Source organism: Mesoplodon bidens (genome assembly GCF_964165515.1).
Source record: "Mesoplodon bidens genome assembly, chromosome: 12".
NCBI lineage: Eukaryota > Metazoa > Chordata > Mammalia > Artiodactyla > Ziphiidae > Mesoplodon > Mesoplodon bidens.
Window position 1 is genome coordinate 26,262,661 of NC_138168.1, and position 18,200 is coordinate 26,280,860.

General features: G+C 38.1%; 1 protein-coding gene across 2 annotated transcripts in view; it reads right to left on the reverse strand.

Annotated features, from left to right (window-relative positions):
• The window catches only part of RNGTT (RNA guanylyltransferase and 5'-phosphatase), a 239,331-nt gene that overhangs the window by 133,649 nt on the left and 87,482 nt on the right, over positions 1 to 18,200 (reverse strand). For both annotated transcript variants that reach the window (XM_081250785.1, XM_081250784.1), the window contains exon 11: positions 13,616 to 13,780. In XM_081250785.1, the coding sequence (XP_081106911.1) occupies positions 13,616 to 13,780 (165 nt within the window). The remainder of the gene's footprint in view (positions 1 to 13,615; positions 13,781 to 18,200) is intronic.

Genomic DNA, 18,200 nt, shown 5'->3' on the forward strand with positions numbered 1-18,200 from the left:
GTTTTCCTAATCCACTCAAAAGATTACATTTTTACAACCATGTCTCCAAGTCCATTCTCATTTATAATCATCTTTTCAGTTCTTGAGGGAGAACTGAAACACAAATTGCAGGTTTCAAGAAAGTCTGAAATTGCTAATTATCTACTCTTCAAGCAATGTGATGAGGGCGGTGAATTTTTTTTCTTTAGAAAAAAAAGATGTCCTACTATAAAAGTTACTTGTGCTGGAACTAAGTACCCTCCATCATTTCAACAATGATCAATAGAAGGCTCACTTAATTTTCTATGCAACTAGAAAGGGCAAAGGTTATTATCTAACTTCAATCTTTCATTTTAAAATTCTAATAAAACTACTAGGTCAGACATTAATACCAAAATATTGGCTCACATTGATAAGAGTTATACACTTAAAAATAAACAGTGTTCATCTGAAACTGAAGACACTTGTATGATAAGTCAATCCTGTGCCTTTGTTAACCTGTAGTAAATTCACAACCACAGTTGGTTACAATAATTAATCTATCAGATTTTTTTAGAAAAGAAACTGCTTCCTAATCACTTTAGAGGCCAATAATTATTTTTTCTTCTGAATCTACTAATACCTATCTCCTGGATGTTAACTGTAAAAAAATTTTTAAGCTCTTATACTGAGCAAACATATAGAAATTTCCCCATATAACAATTGTGAGTCCATAGAAATGTTTAAAATATATTTGGCACCAGATATAATGATTTCTTCACATTTCAGTGAACAAGATTTACTACCCCAAAAGAAGTTTCCTGAGACAATAAATCTTGAGGCTCACTACACCAAAGAAATGAAGAATTCTCTTTATTATGCATTACGGTGATTTTCTTAAATTCTCCTCTGAAATGGTAAATGAAAGAGATTGAAAGGATCCATCAGGCCATATTCAATTTCAATGATGAATGACATATTAATAGACTAGATAATACAAAAATAAACACCAGAAATATGAGAATATATAAAGTTAGCCTCATTTCATCTTGTGTCTGCCTTTAAACCAAAATAGTTTCACCATTATATCTGTAATTACATAAAAAAATTAGGCATAATCATTGAGAACCTCTATGTGTGAAGAACAGTTCTGCACATTTAGGCAAGGTTTTTTTCTTCTCTTCAACCACAGTTATACTAACAAACTCTCAAAGCTACTTTTTCTTTTACTGTGATACAAACAATACAACACTGATAAAGTCATATAACGTTTATATATATAAATAACACACTTTATGGCTAGATATTCTTTATGAACTACTAGTTTTAGACAAACAAGAACTATAAATTTATATTTAAGGATAAACTAAGAAAAGAAAGAAAAGGCAATACCTAGAAAGTAAATCTGAATGCCAGATGAAATACATGCATACATAAAACCTAAACTTCCTACCTAACAAAGTATGCAAGAAAATAATAGATGAATATTTATAAAATCCTTATTAAACTAGATGAGTACATGCCCTTGAAATTAAATGTAAAAAAAAAAAGCTTTTGTAATTCTCTGCTTAATCCTCTCAGCAGTTATTAGAGAGGAGACCTTCACATTTATTACTCTTTCATCCTACAGAGCAAATATTTTACTTTCAAAACAGTAATAAATAAATCATTGTAAAAATGTTTTCCACAGAATTTTAATAAAGCAGTCAAACTGGACACGAGAAAGTAAAACAACTCCAACCAGAGAAAAGCAATAAATTCACTGCTAGAAACTTTTAAGAGATTATTAGGTCTTTCCTTTTCCTTTTTTTTTCTTTTTAATTTGAGTGTGTGAGATGAAAGAGGAGGATGGAGTCTTGCTTATTTTTTTTAATCAAGCATAATTTCCTAAAACCATTCAGGATCGACTCCTTGCACGGTATTCCACTACATCCTAACTACATACAACCCTGCAGGGGACATAACTAACTACCCCTAAGGGAAAGGTGTGGAGAAGTAGAGAGAGGCAGACAAGCAGGAAATGAAGAAAGACAACTTAGTAGAAATAACAGCAGAAACAGAACTTTGCAAATGCGAAACAATCCCAGTTCAGGCTTAGTCACATTAAAGAAAAACTGTGGACTTTGTACCAAACAAGACGGCTATGCATGTGTGGTGGCTAGAGGGAGATGAGAAGTCTCTGTACCTTCCTTTCAATGTTGTTGTGAATTTAAAACTGCTCCAAAAATAAAGTTTTTTCAAAAAATAAATTAATAATAATATATTAAGACTAAGTAGGGCTTATCCCAGGAACAAAAGAAAGCTTCAGTGTTAGGATATATTTCCATTTAATACATAAAATAAACAAATCTAAGCAGGAAAAACAAAACGGCACTCTATCTATAGTAGATAAAAAGCAATTGGACAACACTGAATACCTATTCTTGATTAAAAGTAAAATGACTCAGTAAAATAGAACCAAACATACACTTGCTCAATCTGATAAAATAGATTTCAGACTCAAAAATAGCATACAATACTTTAAAGAAACACTAGAAGCATTCCCACCAAATCAAGAACAAGACAAGGATGCCTATAACTAATACTACAATTTAAAACTGTACTTGTGTGTAACTGAATTAGACACGAAAAAAGTTAATGCGTAAAAAAACTAAAGCGATAACTTCAAGATGGCGGAAGAGTAAGATGTAGAGATCACCTTCCTCCCCACAAATGCATCAGAAATACAGCTACATGTGGAAAAACTCCTACAGAACACCTACTGAACGCTGGTAGAAGACCTCAGACTTCCCAAAAGGCAAGAAACTCCCCATGTACCTGGGTAGGGCAAAAGAAAAAAGAAAAAACAGAGACAAAAGAATAGGGACAGGACCTGCACCAGTGGGAGGGAGCTGTGAAGGAGGAAAGGCTTCCACACACTAGGAAGCCCCTTCACTGGCAGAGACGGGGGGTGGGTGGGGGGGAAATCTTCGGAGCCACAGAGGAGAGAGCAGCAACAGGGGGTGAGGAGGGCAAATCAGAGAGATTCCCACACAGAGGATCAGTGCTGGCCAGCACTCACCAGCCCGAGAGGCTTATCTGCTCACCCGCTGGGACAGGTGGGGGCTGGGAGCTGAGGCTCAAGATTCATAGGTCAGATCCCAGGGAGAGGACTGGGGTTGGCGGCGTGAACACAGCCTGAAGGGGGCTAGTGAGCACCAGCTAGCCAGGAGGCAGTCTGAGAAAAAGTCTGGACCTACCTAAGAGGCAAGAGACCATTGTTTTGGGGTGCGCGAGGAGAGGGGATTCAGAGCACCACCAAAATGAGCTCCAGAGACGGGCGTGAGCCACGGCTATCAGTGTGGACACCAGCGACGGACATGAAACACTAAGGCTGCTGCTGCAGCCACCAAGAAGCCTGTGTGCCAGCACAGGTTACTACCCACACCTCCCCTCCCGGGAACCTGTGCAGCACGCCACTGCCAGGGTCCCGTGATCCACAGACAACTTCCCCAGGAGAACACATGGCATGCCTCAGGCTGTTGCAACGTCATGCTGGCCTCTGCTGCCACAGGCTCGCCCTGCATTCCATGCCCCTCCCTCCCCGCCAACCCCGGCCTGAGTAAGCCAGAGCCCTGGAAGCAGCCGCTGCTTTAACCTGGTCCTGTATGGGTGGGGAACAGACGTCCTCAGGTGACCTACATGCAGAGGCGGGGCCAAAGCTGAAGCTGAACCCCAGGAGCTGTGCGAACAAAGAGAAAGGGAAATTTTTCCATGCAGCCTCAGGAGCAGCGGATTAAATCTCCACAATGAAACTGAGGTACCCTGCATCTGTGGAATACCTGAATAGACAACTAATCATCCCAAAATTGAGGCAATGGACTTGGGGATCAACTGTAGACTTGGGGTTCAGTTTCTGCACCTAATTTGTTTCTGGTTTTATGTTTATCTTAGTTTAGTATTTACAGCTTATTATCATTGGTAGATTTGTTTATTGATTTGATTTCTCTCTTCCTTTTTAATATATATATATTTTTTCCTTTTTCTCCTTTTGTGAATGTGTATGTGTATGCTCCTTTGTGTGATTTCATCTGTATAGCTTTGCTTTTACCATGTGTCCTGTCTGCCCTTTTTTTTTTTTTTTAGTATAGCTTTTAGCACTTCTTATCATTGGTGGATGTTTTTTGGTTTGGTTGCTCTCTCTTGCTTTTCTTTTTATTACTTTTTTATTTGTTTATTTTTAATAATATTTTTTTATTTTAATAACTATTTTATTTCATTTCTCATTCTTTTTTTTTTTTTTTTCTCCCTTTTCTTCTGAGCTGGGTGGCTGACAGAGTCTTGGTGCTTCAGCTGGGTGTCAGGCCTGAGCCTCTGCGGTGGGAGAGCCATGTTCAGGACATTGATCCACCAGAGACCTCCCAGCCCCATGTAATATCAAACAGCGAAAGCTCTCCCAGAGATCTCCATCTCAACGCTAAGGCCCACCTCCACTCAATGACCAATAAGCTACAGTGCTGGACACTCTATGCAAAACAACTGACAAGATAGGAACACAATCCCATCCATTAGCAGACAGGTTGCCTAAAATCATAATAAGTTCACAGACACCCCAAAACACACCACCAGACGTAGACCTGCCCACCAGAAAGACAAGATCCAGCCTCATCCACCAGAACACAGGCACCAGTCCCCTCCACCTACAAAACCCACTGAACCAACCTTACCCACTGGGGGCAGACACCAAAACCAAAGGGAACTACAAACCTGCAGCCTGAGAAAAGGAGACCCCAAACACATTAAGTTAAGCAAAATGAGAAGACAGAGAAATACACAGCAGATGAAGGAGCAAGGTAAAAACCCACCAGACCAAACAAATGAAGAGGAAATAGGCAGTCTATGTGAAAAACAATTCAGAGTAATGACAGTAAAGATGATCCAAACTCTTGGAAATAGAATGGAGAAAATACAAGAAACGTTTAATAAGGACCTAGAAGAACTAAAGAGCAAACAAACGATGACCAACACAATAAATGAAATTAAAATTTCTCTACAAGGAATCAATAGCAGAATAACTGAAGCATAAGAACGGATACGTGACTTGCAAGATAAAATAGTGGAAATAACTACTGCAGAGCAGAATAAAGAAAAAAGAGTAAAAAGAATTGAGGACAGTCTCAGAGACCTCTGGTAAAACATTAAATGCACCAACATTTGAATTATAGGGGTCCCAGAAGAAGAAGAGAAAAAGAAAGGGACTGAGAAAATATTTGAAGAGATTATACTTCAAAACTTCCCTAATATGAGAAAGGAAATAGTCCATCAAGTCCAGGAAGCACACAGAGTGCCAGACAGGATAAATCCAAGGAGAAACATGCCAAGACACATATTAATCAAACTATCAAAAAAAGAAAAAATATTAAAAGCAGAAAGGGAAAAACAACAAATCACATACAAGGGAATCCCCATAAGGTTAACAGCTGATCTTTCAGCAGAAACTCTGCAAGCCAGAAGGGAGTGACAGGACAAATTTTAAGTGATGAGAAAGAAAAACCTAAAACAAAGATCACTCTACCCGGCAAGGATCTCATTCATATTCGACGGAGAAATTAAAACCTTTACAGAAAAGAAAAAGCTAAGAGAATTCCACACCACCAAACCAGCTTTACAACAAATGCTCAAGGAACTTCTCTAGGCAGGAAACATGAGACAAGGAAAAGGCCTACAATAACAAACCCAAATCATTTAAGAAACTGGTAATAGGAACACACATATCAATAACTGCCTTGAATGAAAATGGATTAAATGTTCCAACCAAAAGACACAGACTGGCTGAATGGATACATAAACAAGACCCATATATATGCTGTCTACAAGACACCCACTTCAGAGCTAGGGACACATACAGACTGAAAGTGAGGGGATGGAAAAAGATATTCCATGCAAATGGAAATCAAAAGAAAGCGGGAGTAGCAATTCTCATATCAGACATAATAGACTTTAAAATAAGGTGATTACAAGAGACAAAGAAGGACACTACATAATGATCAAGGGATCAATTCAGGAAGAAGATATAACAATTATAAATATTTATGCACCCAACATAGGAGCACCTCAATACTTAAGGCAAATGCTAACAGCCATAAAAGAGGAAATCCACAGTAACACAATCATAGTAGGGGACTTTAACACCTCGCTTTCACCAATGGACAGATCAACCAAAATGAAAATAAATAAGGAAACACAAGCTTTAAATGATACATTAGGGCTTCCCTGGTGGCGCAGTGGTTGAGAGTCCGCCTGCCGATGCAGAGAACGCGGGTTCGTGCCCCGGTCCAGGAAGATCCCACATGCCGCGGAGCGGCTGGGCCCGTGAGCCATGGCCACTGAGCCTGCGCGTCCGGAGCCTGTGCTCCGCAACGGGAGAGGCCACAGCAGTGAGAGGCCCACGTACCACAAAAAAAAAAAAAAAATGATACATTAAACACGATGGACGTAACTGATATTTATAGGACATTCCATCCAAAAACAACAGAGTACATTTTCTTCTCAAGTGCTCATGGAACATTCTCCAGGATAGATCATAGCTTGGGTCACAAATCAAGCCTTGGTAAATTTAAAAAAACTGAAATCACATCAAGTATCTTTTCCGACCACAACGCTATGAAACTAGGTATCAATTACAGGAAAAAATTTGTATAAACTACAAACACATGGAGGCTAAACAATACACTACTAAATAACCAAGAGATCACTGAAAAAATCAAAGAGGAAATCGAAAACTACATAGAAACAAATAACAATGAAAAGACAACAACCCAAAACCTATGGGATACAGCAAAAGCAGTTCTAAGACGGAAGTTTATAGCAATATAATCCTACCTCAAGAAACAAGAAACATCTCAAATAAACAACTTAATCTTACACCTAAAGCAAATAAAGAAAGAAGAACAAAAAAAACACACAAAGTTAGCAGAAGAAAAGAAATCATAAAGATCAGATCAGAAATAAATGTAAAAGAAATGAAGGAAACAATAGCTAAGATCAATAAAACTAAAAGCTGGTTCCTTGAGAAGATAAACAAAATTGATAAACCACTAGCCAGACTCATCAAGAAAAAAAGGGAGAAGACTCAAATCAGAATTAGAAATGAAAATGGAAAAGTAACAACTGACACTGCAGAAATACAAAGGATCATGAGAGATTACTACAAGCAACTCTATGCCAATAAAATGGACAACCTGGAAGAAATGGACAAATTCTTAGAAAAGCACAACCTCCCAAGACTGAACCAGGAAGAAATAGAAAATATAAACAGACCAATCACAAGCACTGAAATTGAAACTGTGATTAAAAATCTTCCAACAAACAAAAGTCCAGGACCAGATGGCTTCATAGGTGAATTCTATCAAACATTTAAAGAAGAGCTAACACCCATCCTTCTCAAACTCCTCCAAAACACTGCAGAGGAAGGAACACTCCCAAACTCATTCTACAAGGCCACCATCACCCTGACACCAAAGCCAGACAAAGATACTACAAAAAAAAGAAAATTACAGACCAATATCACTCATGAATATAGATACAAAACTCCTCAACAAAATACTAGCAAACAGAATCCAACAACACATTAAAAGGATCACACACCATGATCAAGTGGGGTTTATCCCAGGAATGCAAGGTTTCTTCAACATACACAAATCAATCAATGTGATAAACCACATTAACAAATTAAAGGAGAAAAACCATATGATCATCTCAATAGATGCAGAAAAAGAATCTGACAAAATTCAACACCGATTTACGATAAAAACTCTCCAGAAAGTGGGCATAGAGGGAACCTACCTCAACATAATAAAGGCCATATACGACAAACCCACAGCAAACATCATTCTCAATGGTGAAAAACTGAAAGCATGTCCTCTAAGATCAGGAACAAGACAACGATGTCCACTCTCACCACTATTATTCAACATAGTTTTGCAAGTCCTAGCCATGGCAATCAGAGAAGAAAAAGAAATGAAAGGAATCCAAATTGGAAAAGAAGAAGTAAAACTGTCACTATTTGCAGATGACATGATACTATACATAGAGAATCCGAAAGGTGCCACCAGACAACTACTAGAGCTAATTGATGAATTTGGTAAAGTAGCAGGATACAAAACGAATGCACAGAAATCTCTTGCATTCCTATACACTAATGATGAAAAATCTGAAAGAGAAATTAAGGAAACACTCCCATTTACCACTGCAACAAAAAGAATAAAATACCTAGGAATAAACCCACCTAAGGAAACAAAACACCTCTTTGCAGAAAACTGTAAGACACTGATGAAAGAAATTAAAGAGGATACAAACAGATGGAGAGATATACTATGTTTTTGGATTGGAAGAATCAACATTGTGAAAATGACTATACGACCCAAAGCCATCTACAGATTCCATGCAATCCCTATCAAACTACCAATGGCATTTTTCACAGAACTAGAACAAAAAATTTCACAATTTGTACGGAAACACAAAAGACCCTAAATAGCCAAAGCAATCTTGAGAAAGAAAAACGGACCTGGAGGAATCAGGTTCCCTGACTTCAGACTATACTACAAAGCTACAGTAATCAAGACAGTATGGTACCGGCACAAAAACAGAAATATAGATCAATGGAACAGGATAGAAAGCCCAGAGATCAACCCCCACACATATGGTCACCTTATCTTTGATAAAGGAGGCAAGAATATACAATGGAGAAAAGACAGCCTCTTCAATAAGTGGTGCTGGGAAAACTGGACAGCTCCATGTAAAAGAATGAAATTAGAACACTCCCTAACACCATACACAAAAATAAACTCAAAATGGATTAAAGGCCGAAATGTAAGGCCAGACACTGTAAAACTCTTAGAGGAAAACACAGGCAGAACACTCTATGACATACATCCCAGCAAGATCCTTTTTGACCCACCTCCTAGAGAAATGGAGATAAAAACAAAAGTAAACAAATGGGACCTAATGAAACCTAAAAGTTTTTGCACAGCAAAGGAAACCATAAACAAGACGAAAAGACAACCCTCAGAATGGGAGAAAATATTTGCAAATGAAGCAACTGACAAAGGATTAATCTCCAAAATATACAGGCAGCTCATGCAGCTCAATATCAAAAAAACAAACAACCTAATCCGAAAATGGGCAGAAGATCTAAATAGACATTTCTCCAAAGAAGATATACAGATGGCCAACAAACACATGAAACACATTAGCTCAACATCACTAATCATTAGAGAAATGCAAATCAAAACTACAATGAGGTATCACCTCACACCAGTCAGAATGGCCATCATTAAAAAATCTACAAGCAATAAATTCTGGAGAGGGTGTGGAGAAAAGGGAAACCCTTGCACTGTTAGTGGGAATGTAAATTGATATGGCTACTATGGAGAACGGTATGGAGGTTCCTTAAAAAACTAAAAATAGAACTACCATATGACCCGGCAATCCCACTACTGGGCATATACCCTGAGAAAACCATAATTCAAAAAGAGTCATGGGGCTTCCCTGGTGGCACAGTGGTTGGGGGCCCGCCTGCCGATGCAGGGGACGCGGGTTCGTGCCCCAGTCCGGGGGGATCCCACATGCCGCGGAGCGTCTGGGCCCGTGAGCCATGGCCACTGAGCCTGCACGTCCGGAGCGTGCGCTCCGCAACGGGAGAGGCCACAACAGTGAGAGGCCCACGTACTGCAAAAAAAAAAAAAAAAAAAAAAGAGTCATGTACCACAATGTTCACTGCAGCTCTATTTACAATAGCCAGGACATAGAAGCAACCTCAGTGTCCATCGACAGATGAATGGATAAAGAAACCTCAGTGTCCATCGACAGATGAATGGATAAAGATGTGGCACATATATACAATGGAATATTACTCAGCCATAAAAGGAAACAAAACTGAGTTATTTGTAGTGAGGTGGATGGACCTAGAGTCTCTCATACAGAGTGAAGTAAGTCAGAAAGAGAAAAACAAATACCGCATGCTAACACATATATCTGGAATCTAAAAAAAAAAAAAGTCATGAAGAACCTAAGGGCAAGATGGGAATAAAGACACAGACCTACTAGAGAATGGACTTGAGGATATGGGGAGGGGGAAGGGTAAGCTGGGACAAAGTGAGAGAGTGGCATGGATATATATACACTACCAAATGTAAAATAGATAGCTAGTGGGAAGCAGCCACATAGCACAGGGAGATCAGCTCGGTGCCTTGTGACCACCTAAAGGGGTGGGATAGGGAGGGTGGGAGGGAGATGCAAGAGGGAGGAGATATGGGGATATATGTATATGTATATCTGATTTACTTTGCTATACAGCAGAAAGTAACACACCAATGTAAAACAATTATACTCCAATAAAGATGTTGAAGGAAAAGGAAGGAAGGAAGGAAGGAAGGAAGGAAGGAAGGAAGGAAGGAAGTTAGGAAGGAAGGAAGGAAAAAAGAGTAAAACTATGTCAATTTACACCTAATATGACTGGATACTCAGAAAATCCAAGAGAATCAACTGAAAAATAATTATAAACACGAATCAGATGGAACAAGAGAATTCAATGAAAACACAAAGGCCTAGAATAGAGAAAACAACTTCAAAAAGAAGCACAAAGTTGGAAGATCAAGTCTGTCTGATTTCAATCTTTATTATTAACAAAAGTAGTCAAGACAGTACTACCACAAAGACAGATAAAAAAGATCTAGGGCATAGAACAGAGCATCTAGCAATAGTCCCACACATACATAACAACTTATTTTTTATAAAGATGCAAAAGAAATTCAATGAAAAAAGGACCATCTCTTCAATACTTGGTGCAGAAACAATTGGATATTCATATGCAAAACAAACAAACAAAAACCTATCAACAGGCTAAAAACAACCCAAATGACTATGGATTAATTAAGTAAATTATGGTACACTGATAAGATGGAAATCTGTGCATCTATTAAAAAAAAAGATTGAAGGAGATCTCCATGTACCAAAACTGGGGCAAGGGGACACAAAATAAATTAAGTAAAAAAAAAGCAAGTACAGAAAAGGGTGTTAAGAATCACCTCTTGGGTAAGGGTGGTAAGAATATAAATAAATGTATTGCACATGGATAAAGAAATTCTGATGGATACAATAAATGCTAATAGCAATGGTTACTCTTCTGAGATGATGATAAATATCTGCTGTCTGACTTTTAAAATTTTGTTAACCACATTTAATCTATTCAAATAATTCTTTTTTAATTGGCTTTCAAACTGGAAATGCAAATAAGTTGTAATTTAAGAAACTGCTACTTCTTATTACTACTTAGGATGCTGTATTCTAACACCCATGTATGTATATTAAGTTAAAAATTAACTCATTATCCCTTCACTAGTTTGACAGATCAAATTCAACAAAATGGAGTTGTTTATAGAGCTATGTTAATAAACTCCTAAAATCAAAGTTATCTTCAAGTTTTTATAGACAGAAATGAAATTCTACTGTTTTCTACCCAAAAGTATGCATTTTTCGGAGTTGTAAATTTTGTTAAAAACCACATAAAAACTAGGCTTTCTCATAAAAATGATACGTACTTCCCTGACAAATGCTGCATCATTCATAACACCACTATAATACAATTCCCAGTAGCAAAGATAAAAATAATAAGCAACTCTAGAGCAATAACCTGTCAATCGTAGCTACTATTCTATAACTGGTGTTACTACAGTCTTACCCTTTAGACCAACTCTGCTGCAAAATGTGCTTTCCCTCTGTATTCTACAACTTTACACTTTGGTAAGAGAAATTGAGGACAAAAAATAACAGTAAAAACTGAAAAGGAGGGAAGAGGAGACTTATATGTAAAATTCCAAATAATAGAACTACTTGAAAAAAAAGAATTTCCTATGATGATTTCAAAGGGTGGTTATATAAGCTAAGTAGAAAGGAAAAAAATTAGAGCATTGTTTTTTCTAGTGAAAAACTACATGAAAAGTTGGTCAACATAAATATATACTTCAGATCCCTAAAGAACAATTTTCTCGGCATTTCTAAGCAGCATTGATTCTAACTAATAAAACTACACTGAGACACATTTTCTTAAATGCTGAACTTTGAATTATGGCAGCACAAGGTGTCAAAATACTTTTTTAAAAAAATGAACGCAAACGGAAACAATTTGGCTTCTGACCAACTTTTACACTGACTTAAAAATTTAGAAAGGTGTGGCCCATGTTAAGTGTTAACGTTATCCCTACCCTACCGATTGGGCAGGGCACAGAAGTGTATGGCTCTTTTAGGCACTCCTATAATATTCCTGCTGCCAAAACAGACACAAAAGGTGAGCAGTGAACTGTGGGAAGGCCATGGCACCAGAAGTCAACCAACAGTCCCATGCCAAGCAGGCATTATGCAAAATAAGTGAAAGTAGAATGATAACTTTGTATTTGTTGAGAAGAAAAGATAGGCATTCAACAGAGCTGAGATTACTGCTAATATTACATCCAAGGGCTAATACCAAATTGAGTGGACTTGAGTAGAAGCAGTTAATATACAACAAAAACTTACATCATCTAACATGTGAGATTATATTAGAAAAAAGTTTAAAACGTTTAATTGCTTACATTGGTATTATTTCCTATATTATTCTATCATAACCACCCCTCCTCCAAAACATAATAACTCCATGGTACATCTTTACTGTCAAATAATATGCAGCAGTTATAAATCTCTTTGCATGACATGGAAATATTTCCAAGTTGTATTGTTAAGTGAAATAAGTCTCGGGTTTTCAGTGTCAAAACAACAAAAATAAATAACAAAAGAAAACCTTCCACAGGTATGTATATATATATGTAAATTAATTTTTAAAATAAGACTATGTAGTAAACACTGTTGACCTTCAGAAGGCTTCACAGGTGATTTTCACTCTATATAATTCTATCCTGTTTACAGCTTTTTAAAAAACATAATATGAACCAATAGCCATGAATCACAAACTATTATAAGAAACAAGGGGGACTTGCCTGGTGGTCCAGGGGTTAAGACTCCGTGCTCCCAACACAGGGGGCCCGGGTTCAATCCCTGGTCAGGGAACTAGATCCCACATGCCCCAACTAAGAGCCCACAAGCCACAAGTAAAGATCTCGAACACCACAACGAAGACCCTGCACACGGCAACAAAAATCCCGCATTCCGCAACTAAGACCCAGCGCAGTCAAATAAATAAATATTAAAAAAAAAAAAAAGAAAAGAAAACAAGGAAGTAACCTACCTTAAGTTTCTGTCACTAAGAATCTTACTAAAATAAAATAGGTAAACAACAAGGACCTACAGTATAACACAGGGCACTATATTCAATACCATGTAATAAGCTATATTGGAAAAGAATCTGAAAAAGAAAATATATATATATATATATATATATATGAACTACTTTGCTGTACACCAGAAACTAACACAACATTGTAAATCAACTATACTTCAATTTAAAAAAAAAAAAGGATCTTGCTAAAGAGCAGACTTGGGAATTATATATGTTTGTCAATATAGTGCTATATTCAATTCAAGTAATTTCTGGAAAAATCAAGACAAGTGGGTCTCAAAATGTCATTCATATTCCTTTTCCAAGCTGAATTTTGTTACACTACAAGTGTTAATTAGAAAACTTTACCTTTCTTGAAGCATGGATGTCAAAAAATGGCTTATTTCTGACACTAAATGGTTCCTGTGTTTTGTCAATGAGCCCCGTCTTCATTTTTTCATGTCGAGGATTTATTATTTCTCGTTCTATACACTGCAGACGAATATTAAAATCACAATCTCCAACTGGCTGTGCCTGAATTAAACAAGACAATTATTTAAATTTCAACACTAAAAACTATTTTATCAGCATAATTATCAGGCTGACATACTATACATAGCAGTCTATATAAACAGCATCCTTTGGAGTTGCGCAGTGTACAGCCTGAACAACCATAAGTGCCAGCCCTGATGATTAATTTGACTAATGACAGAAGCATACCTAAACATGCAAATGCACACACATACAGTTACTTATTTTAATTATAAATATATAAAAGAGTATGGGAAAATGGTATAAATCTTCTCAAATATAAATTGATCCAAAGTTTTCACATCTGAATTAAAGTATTAATATACTCACTAATCATTTTTATTGTTTACATGAATTAGTAAAATCTGTGTAAAAAGTAAAATCCACATAGTCAGGAAAGTACGAGCAAACAACACACCAAAATAAGCAAAAAAGTCACCTATAATGTTTTTTGTTGTTTAAAGTGCTAACACTTTGCAGCTTTCAAGAAGTAGAAGATATTTTATTAAACAAATACATTCTCAACTCTGAAAACTAATACAGAAAAGGTTTATATGATATATTGAAAAACAAAAGTTTTCTTCTTCCCCCATATGTATATATACAGTATATATATTATGGTATATATATATATGGTTTGAACCATGGACTAAAAAGCACATGTACACTTTTGTATGAGCTGAGGGCAGGGGCTTGTGCTCTCCTAATGGTATATACGAATTCAGCTAAAACATATCACCTGGGTGACAGTAGTGGTGCGGATTAGCAGCGTCACCTCAATGGTGTATCAAGTACCCTCTTCTTTATTCTGCAACTGGACACACTTCCATGCATTTTTCCCATCTTCTCTGCCTTCTTCCTCTTCTCTAATCTATATCACTCAACCTAACATTTTACCCAACCTACTGTTTACAAAGGGGTGGCAACACTTGCTTAATCTGTGAACACTAAATACACCTCAAGGATGACTTGTTCTCAACTTTGGAAGGATGACCATTTTGATACTCAGCAAAGAATATGGAGCAAGACAAGTGAGCAAGAGCTAGGTATAAGGGAGAATATGTTCCCTTTACATAAAGGCATACAACTGTTTGTAAAGGGTATTTACTGAAGAAATGCTAGTTGGTAAATAACCACACAGTCCATGTGCAGACTTTTCCATGTCACCTATGTCATCAACAAGGTTGAAAAACCTAAAATGTCAGGCTTATTTATTAGATGAGTTGAGACCCCTATAAAATTAAAGTGAAACAAGCAAGCCCTCTTTTTAAGAAATAAAATTAGGGCTTCCCTGGTGGCGCAGTGGTTGAGAGTCCGCCTGCCGATGCAGGGGACACGGGTTCGTGCCCCTATCCCGGAAGATCCCACATGCCGCGGAGCGGCTGGGCCCGCGAGCCATGGCCGTGGAGCCTGTGTGTCCGGAGCCTGTGCTCCGCAACGGGAGAGGCCACAGCAGTGAGAGGCCCGCGTACAGCAAAAAAAAAAAAAATAAAGAAATAAAATTAAAAGTCTAAAAATTGTTTTAAAAAATTGTAAGTAGTCTAAATTCCCTCCTAGATACTCTTCACTTTAAAATTCACCAAAACAACTAGAATAGATTGAAATCAAGTTCACCTTCAAATCTCTGTTGCCTATCATAAAGGAAGCTCCTGATAGATTAGGTGTTGAATCGTTGAGAATAGACTACAGGAAGCGCTCAAAAACTATTGACTAACTGGCCTCCCTGTTTTGAGTTCTTTCTCACTTAAAAACACTATCCATGATGCCAGTGGAGTTATCCTTCAAAGCAATAAAAATATGATCATATCATTACCGTAACCAAAACCCTTCAGTAGTGTCCTATCATATACAGAACAAAGAACTAAGCTAAAATGTCTTATTCAAGTAATCTGGTCTCCTACCCACTAATCCATTCTCATTTCCTGCTATGTCTCACATCTCACCATCCATCAAGTACACTAAAAACCATCTAATGCTCCTGACTTCTAAGGCTCACTCCTTCAAAATTAATCTGTATCACTTTCTCTGTCTACAACCCCACACTTGAAATAACTCAAGTATACCCAGGGTAAGCTGGAATATTCTCACCTCTCTGGTACCGCTCATATATTTGTATATCTCCCATATATCTTTGACATTATACTTATGATACCATTATAATAATCCTTTACATTTACATCCCCATTCATAAGACCACTGGTCTGCAAATTTCTTTTTTGTTTGTTTCTTTTGACTGAACAGCATGCAGGATCTTAGTTCGCTGACTGGAGATCAAACTCATGCCCCCTGTAGTGGAAGCATGGAGTCCTAACCACTGGACCGCCAGGGAAGTCCCTGCAAATTTCTTTTGATTTTGTATCCAACCTAAACACATATCCGAACAATTGTGTATAATACATACATATTAATTTTTAATAAATTGCATACATGCACAACTGTATAATATGTTATAAAATGGACAAAAATAGAATAATAGATTAAGAATGAAAAGGAGTTCTCGGGCCTCCCTGGTGGCGCAGTGGTTGAGAGTCCGCCTGCCGATGCAGGGGATACGGGTTCGTGCCCCGGTCTGGGAGGATCCCATATGCCGCGGAGCGGCTGGGCCCGTGAGCCATGGCCGCTGGGCCTGCGCATCCGGAGCCTGTGCTCCGCAACGGGAGAGGCCACAACAGTGAGAGGCCCGCGTACCGCAAAAAAAGAAAAAAAAAAAAAAAAAAAAAAAGGAGTTCTCCAATTTTCTTTCCAAATCCCAATGAACTGTTGTAGAAGTAGCCTCCTTTGGAGGTCAGGGCACCAAATTATAAACTCCCTGGAAGGCAAGAAATTATGTCCTATTCTCCTGGGCATACTCATTACCTAGACTAATACTTGACATATAAAAAATTATCAATGAAATACTTGCTGTACAAAATAATAAACTAAGGAACTGAAAAGTTTCAAACAATTATTTCAAAAAACTTTTTTCTAAGGGTGACCTTGATTTCATGATTCAAAATAAACAAAAAGGTTAACCATCAATGAAAGTTCCACAGTATATTAAAGAATTAAATATATGACACTTTCAATTATAAATATATCCTATTATCAGAAATGTGAAAAACTGTGACTTAAAAAACCAATGAAATAGTCACTCCCTCTTGCAAGAGCACTGGAATCGCAACTAACTGCTGAACAATCATCAACAGGAAGAAACTGGAACTCATCAAACAAGATACCCCACATCCAAAGACAAAGGAGAAGCCACAATGAGACGGTAGGAGGGGCGCAATCATAATAAAATCAAATCCCATAACTGCTGGGTGGGTGACTCACAAACTGGAGAACACTTATACCACAGAAGTCCACACACTGGAGTGAAGGTTCTGAGCCCCACGTCAGGCTTCCCAACCTGGGGGTCCGGCAACGGGAGGAGGAATTCCTAGATAATCAGACTTTGAAGCCTACTGGGAATAGATTGCAGGATTTCGACAGGACTGGGGGAAACAGAGACACCACTCTTGGAGAGCACACACAAAGCAGTGTGCACATCAGGACCCAGGGGAAGGAGCACTGACCCCATAAGAGACTGAACCAGACCTAGCTGCTAGTATTGGAGGGTGTCCTGCAGAAGTGGGGGGTGGCTGTGACTCACTGTGGGGACAAGGACACTGGCAGCAGAAGTTGTGGGAAGTACTCCTTGGCATGAGCCCTCCCAGAGTCCTCCATTAGTCTCACCAAAGAGCTGGGTAGGCTCCAGTGTTAGGTCACCTCACGCAAAACAAGCAACATGGAGGGAACCCAGCCCCACCCATCAGCAGACAAGTGGATTAAAGTTTTACGGAGCTCTGCCCACCAGAGCAACACCCAGCTCTACCCACCACCAGTCCCTCCCAACAGGAAACTTGCTCAAGCCTCTTAGATAGCCTCTTCCACCAGAGGGCAGACAGCAGAAGCAAGAAGAACTACAATCCTGCATCGTGGAACAAAAAGCACATTCATAGAAAGACAGACAAGATGAAAAGGCAGAGATCTATGTACCAGAAAAAGGAACAAGAGAAAACCCCAGAAAAACAACCAAACAAAGTGGAGATAGGCAACCTTTCATAAAAAGATTTCAGAATAATTATAAGGAAGATGATCCAGGACCTTGGAAAAAGCATGGAGGGAAAGATCAAGAAGATGCAAGAAATGTTTAACAAAGACCTAGAAGAATTAGAGAACAAACACCTAGAAGAATTAAAGAACAAACAAACAGAGATGAAAAAACAATAACTGAAATGAAAAATACACTAGAAGGGATCAATAGCAGAATAACTGAGGCAGAAGAACGGATAAGTGACCTGGAAGAGAGAATGGTGGAATTCACTGCCGTGGAACAGAATAAAGAAAAAAGAATGAAATGAAATGAAGACAGCCTAAGAGACCTCTGGGACAACATTAAACA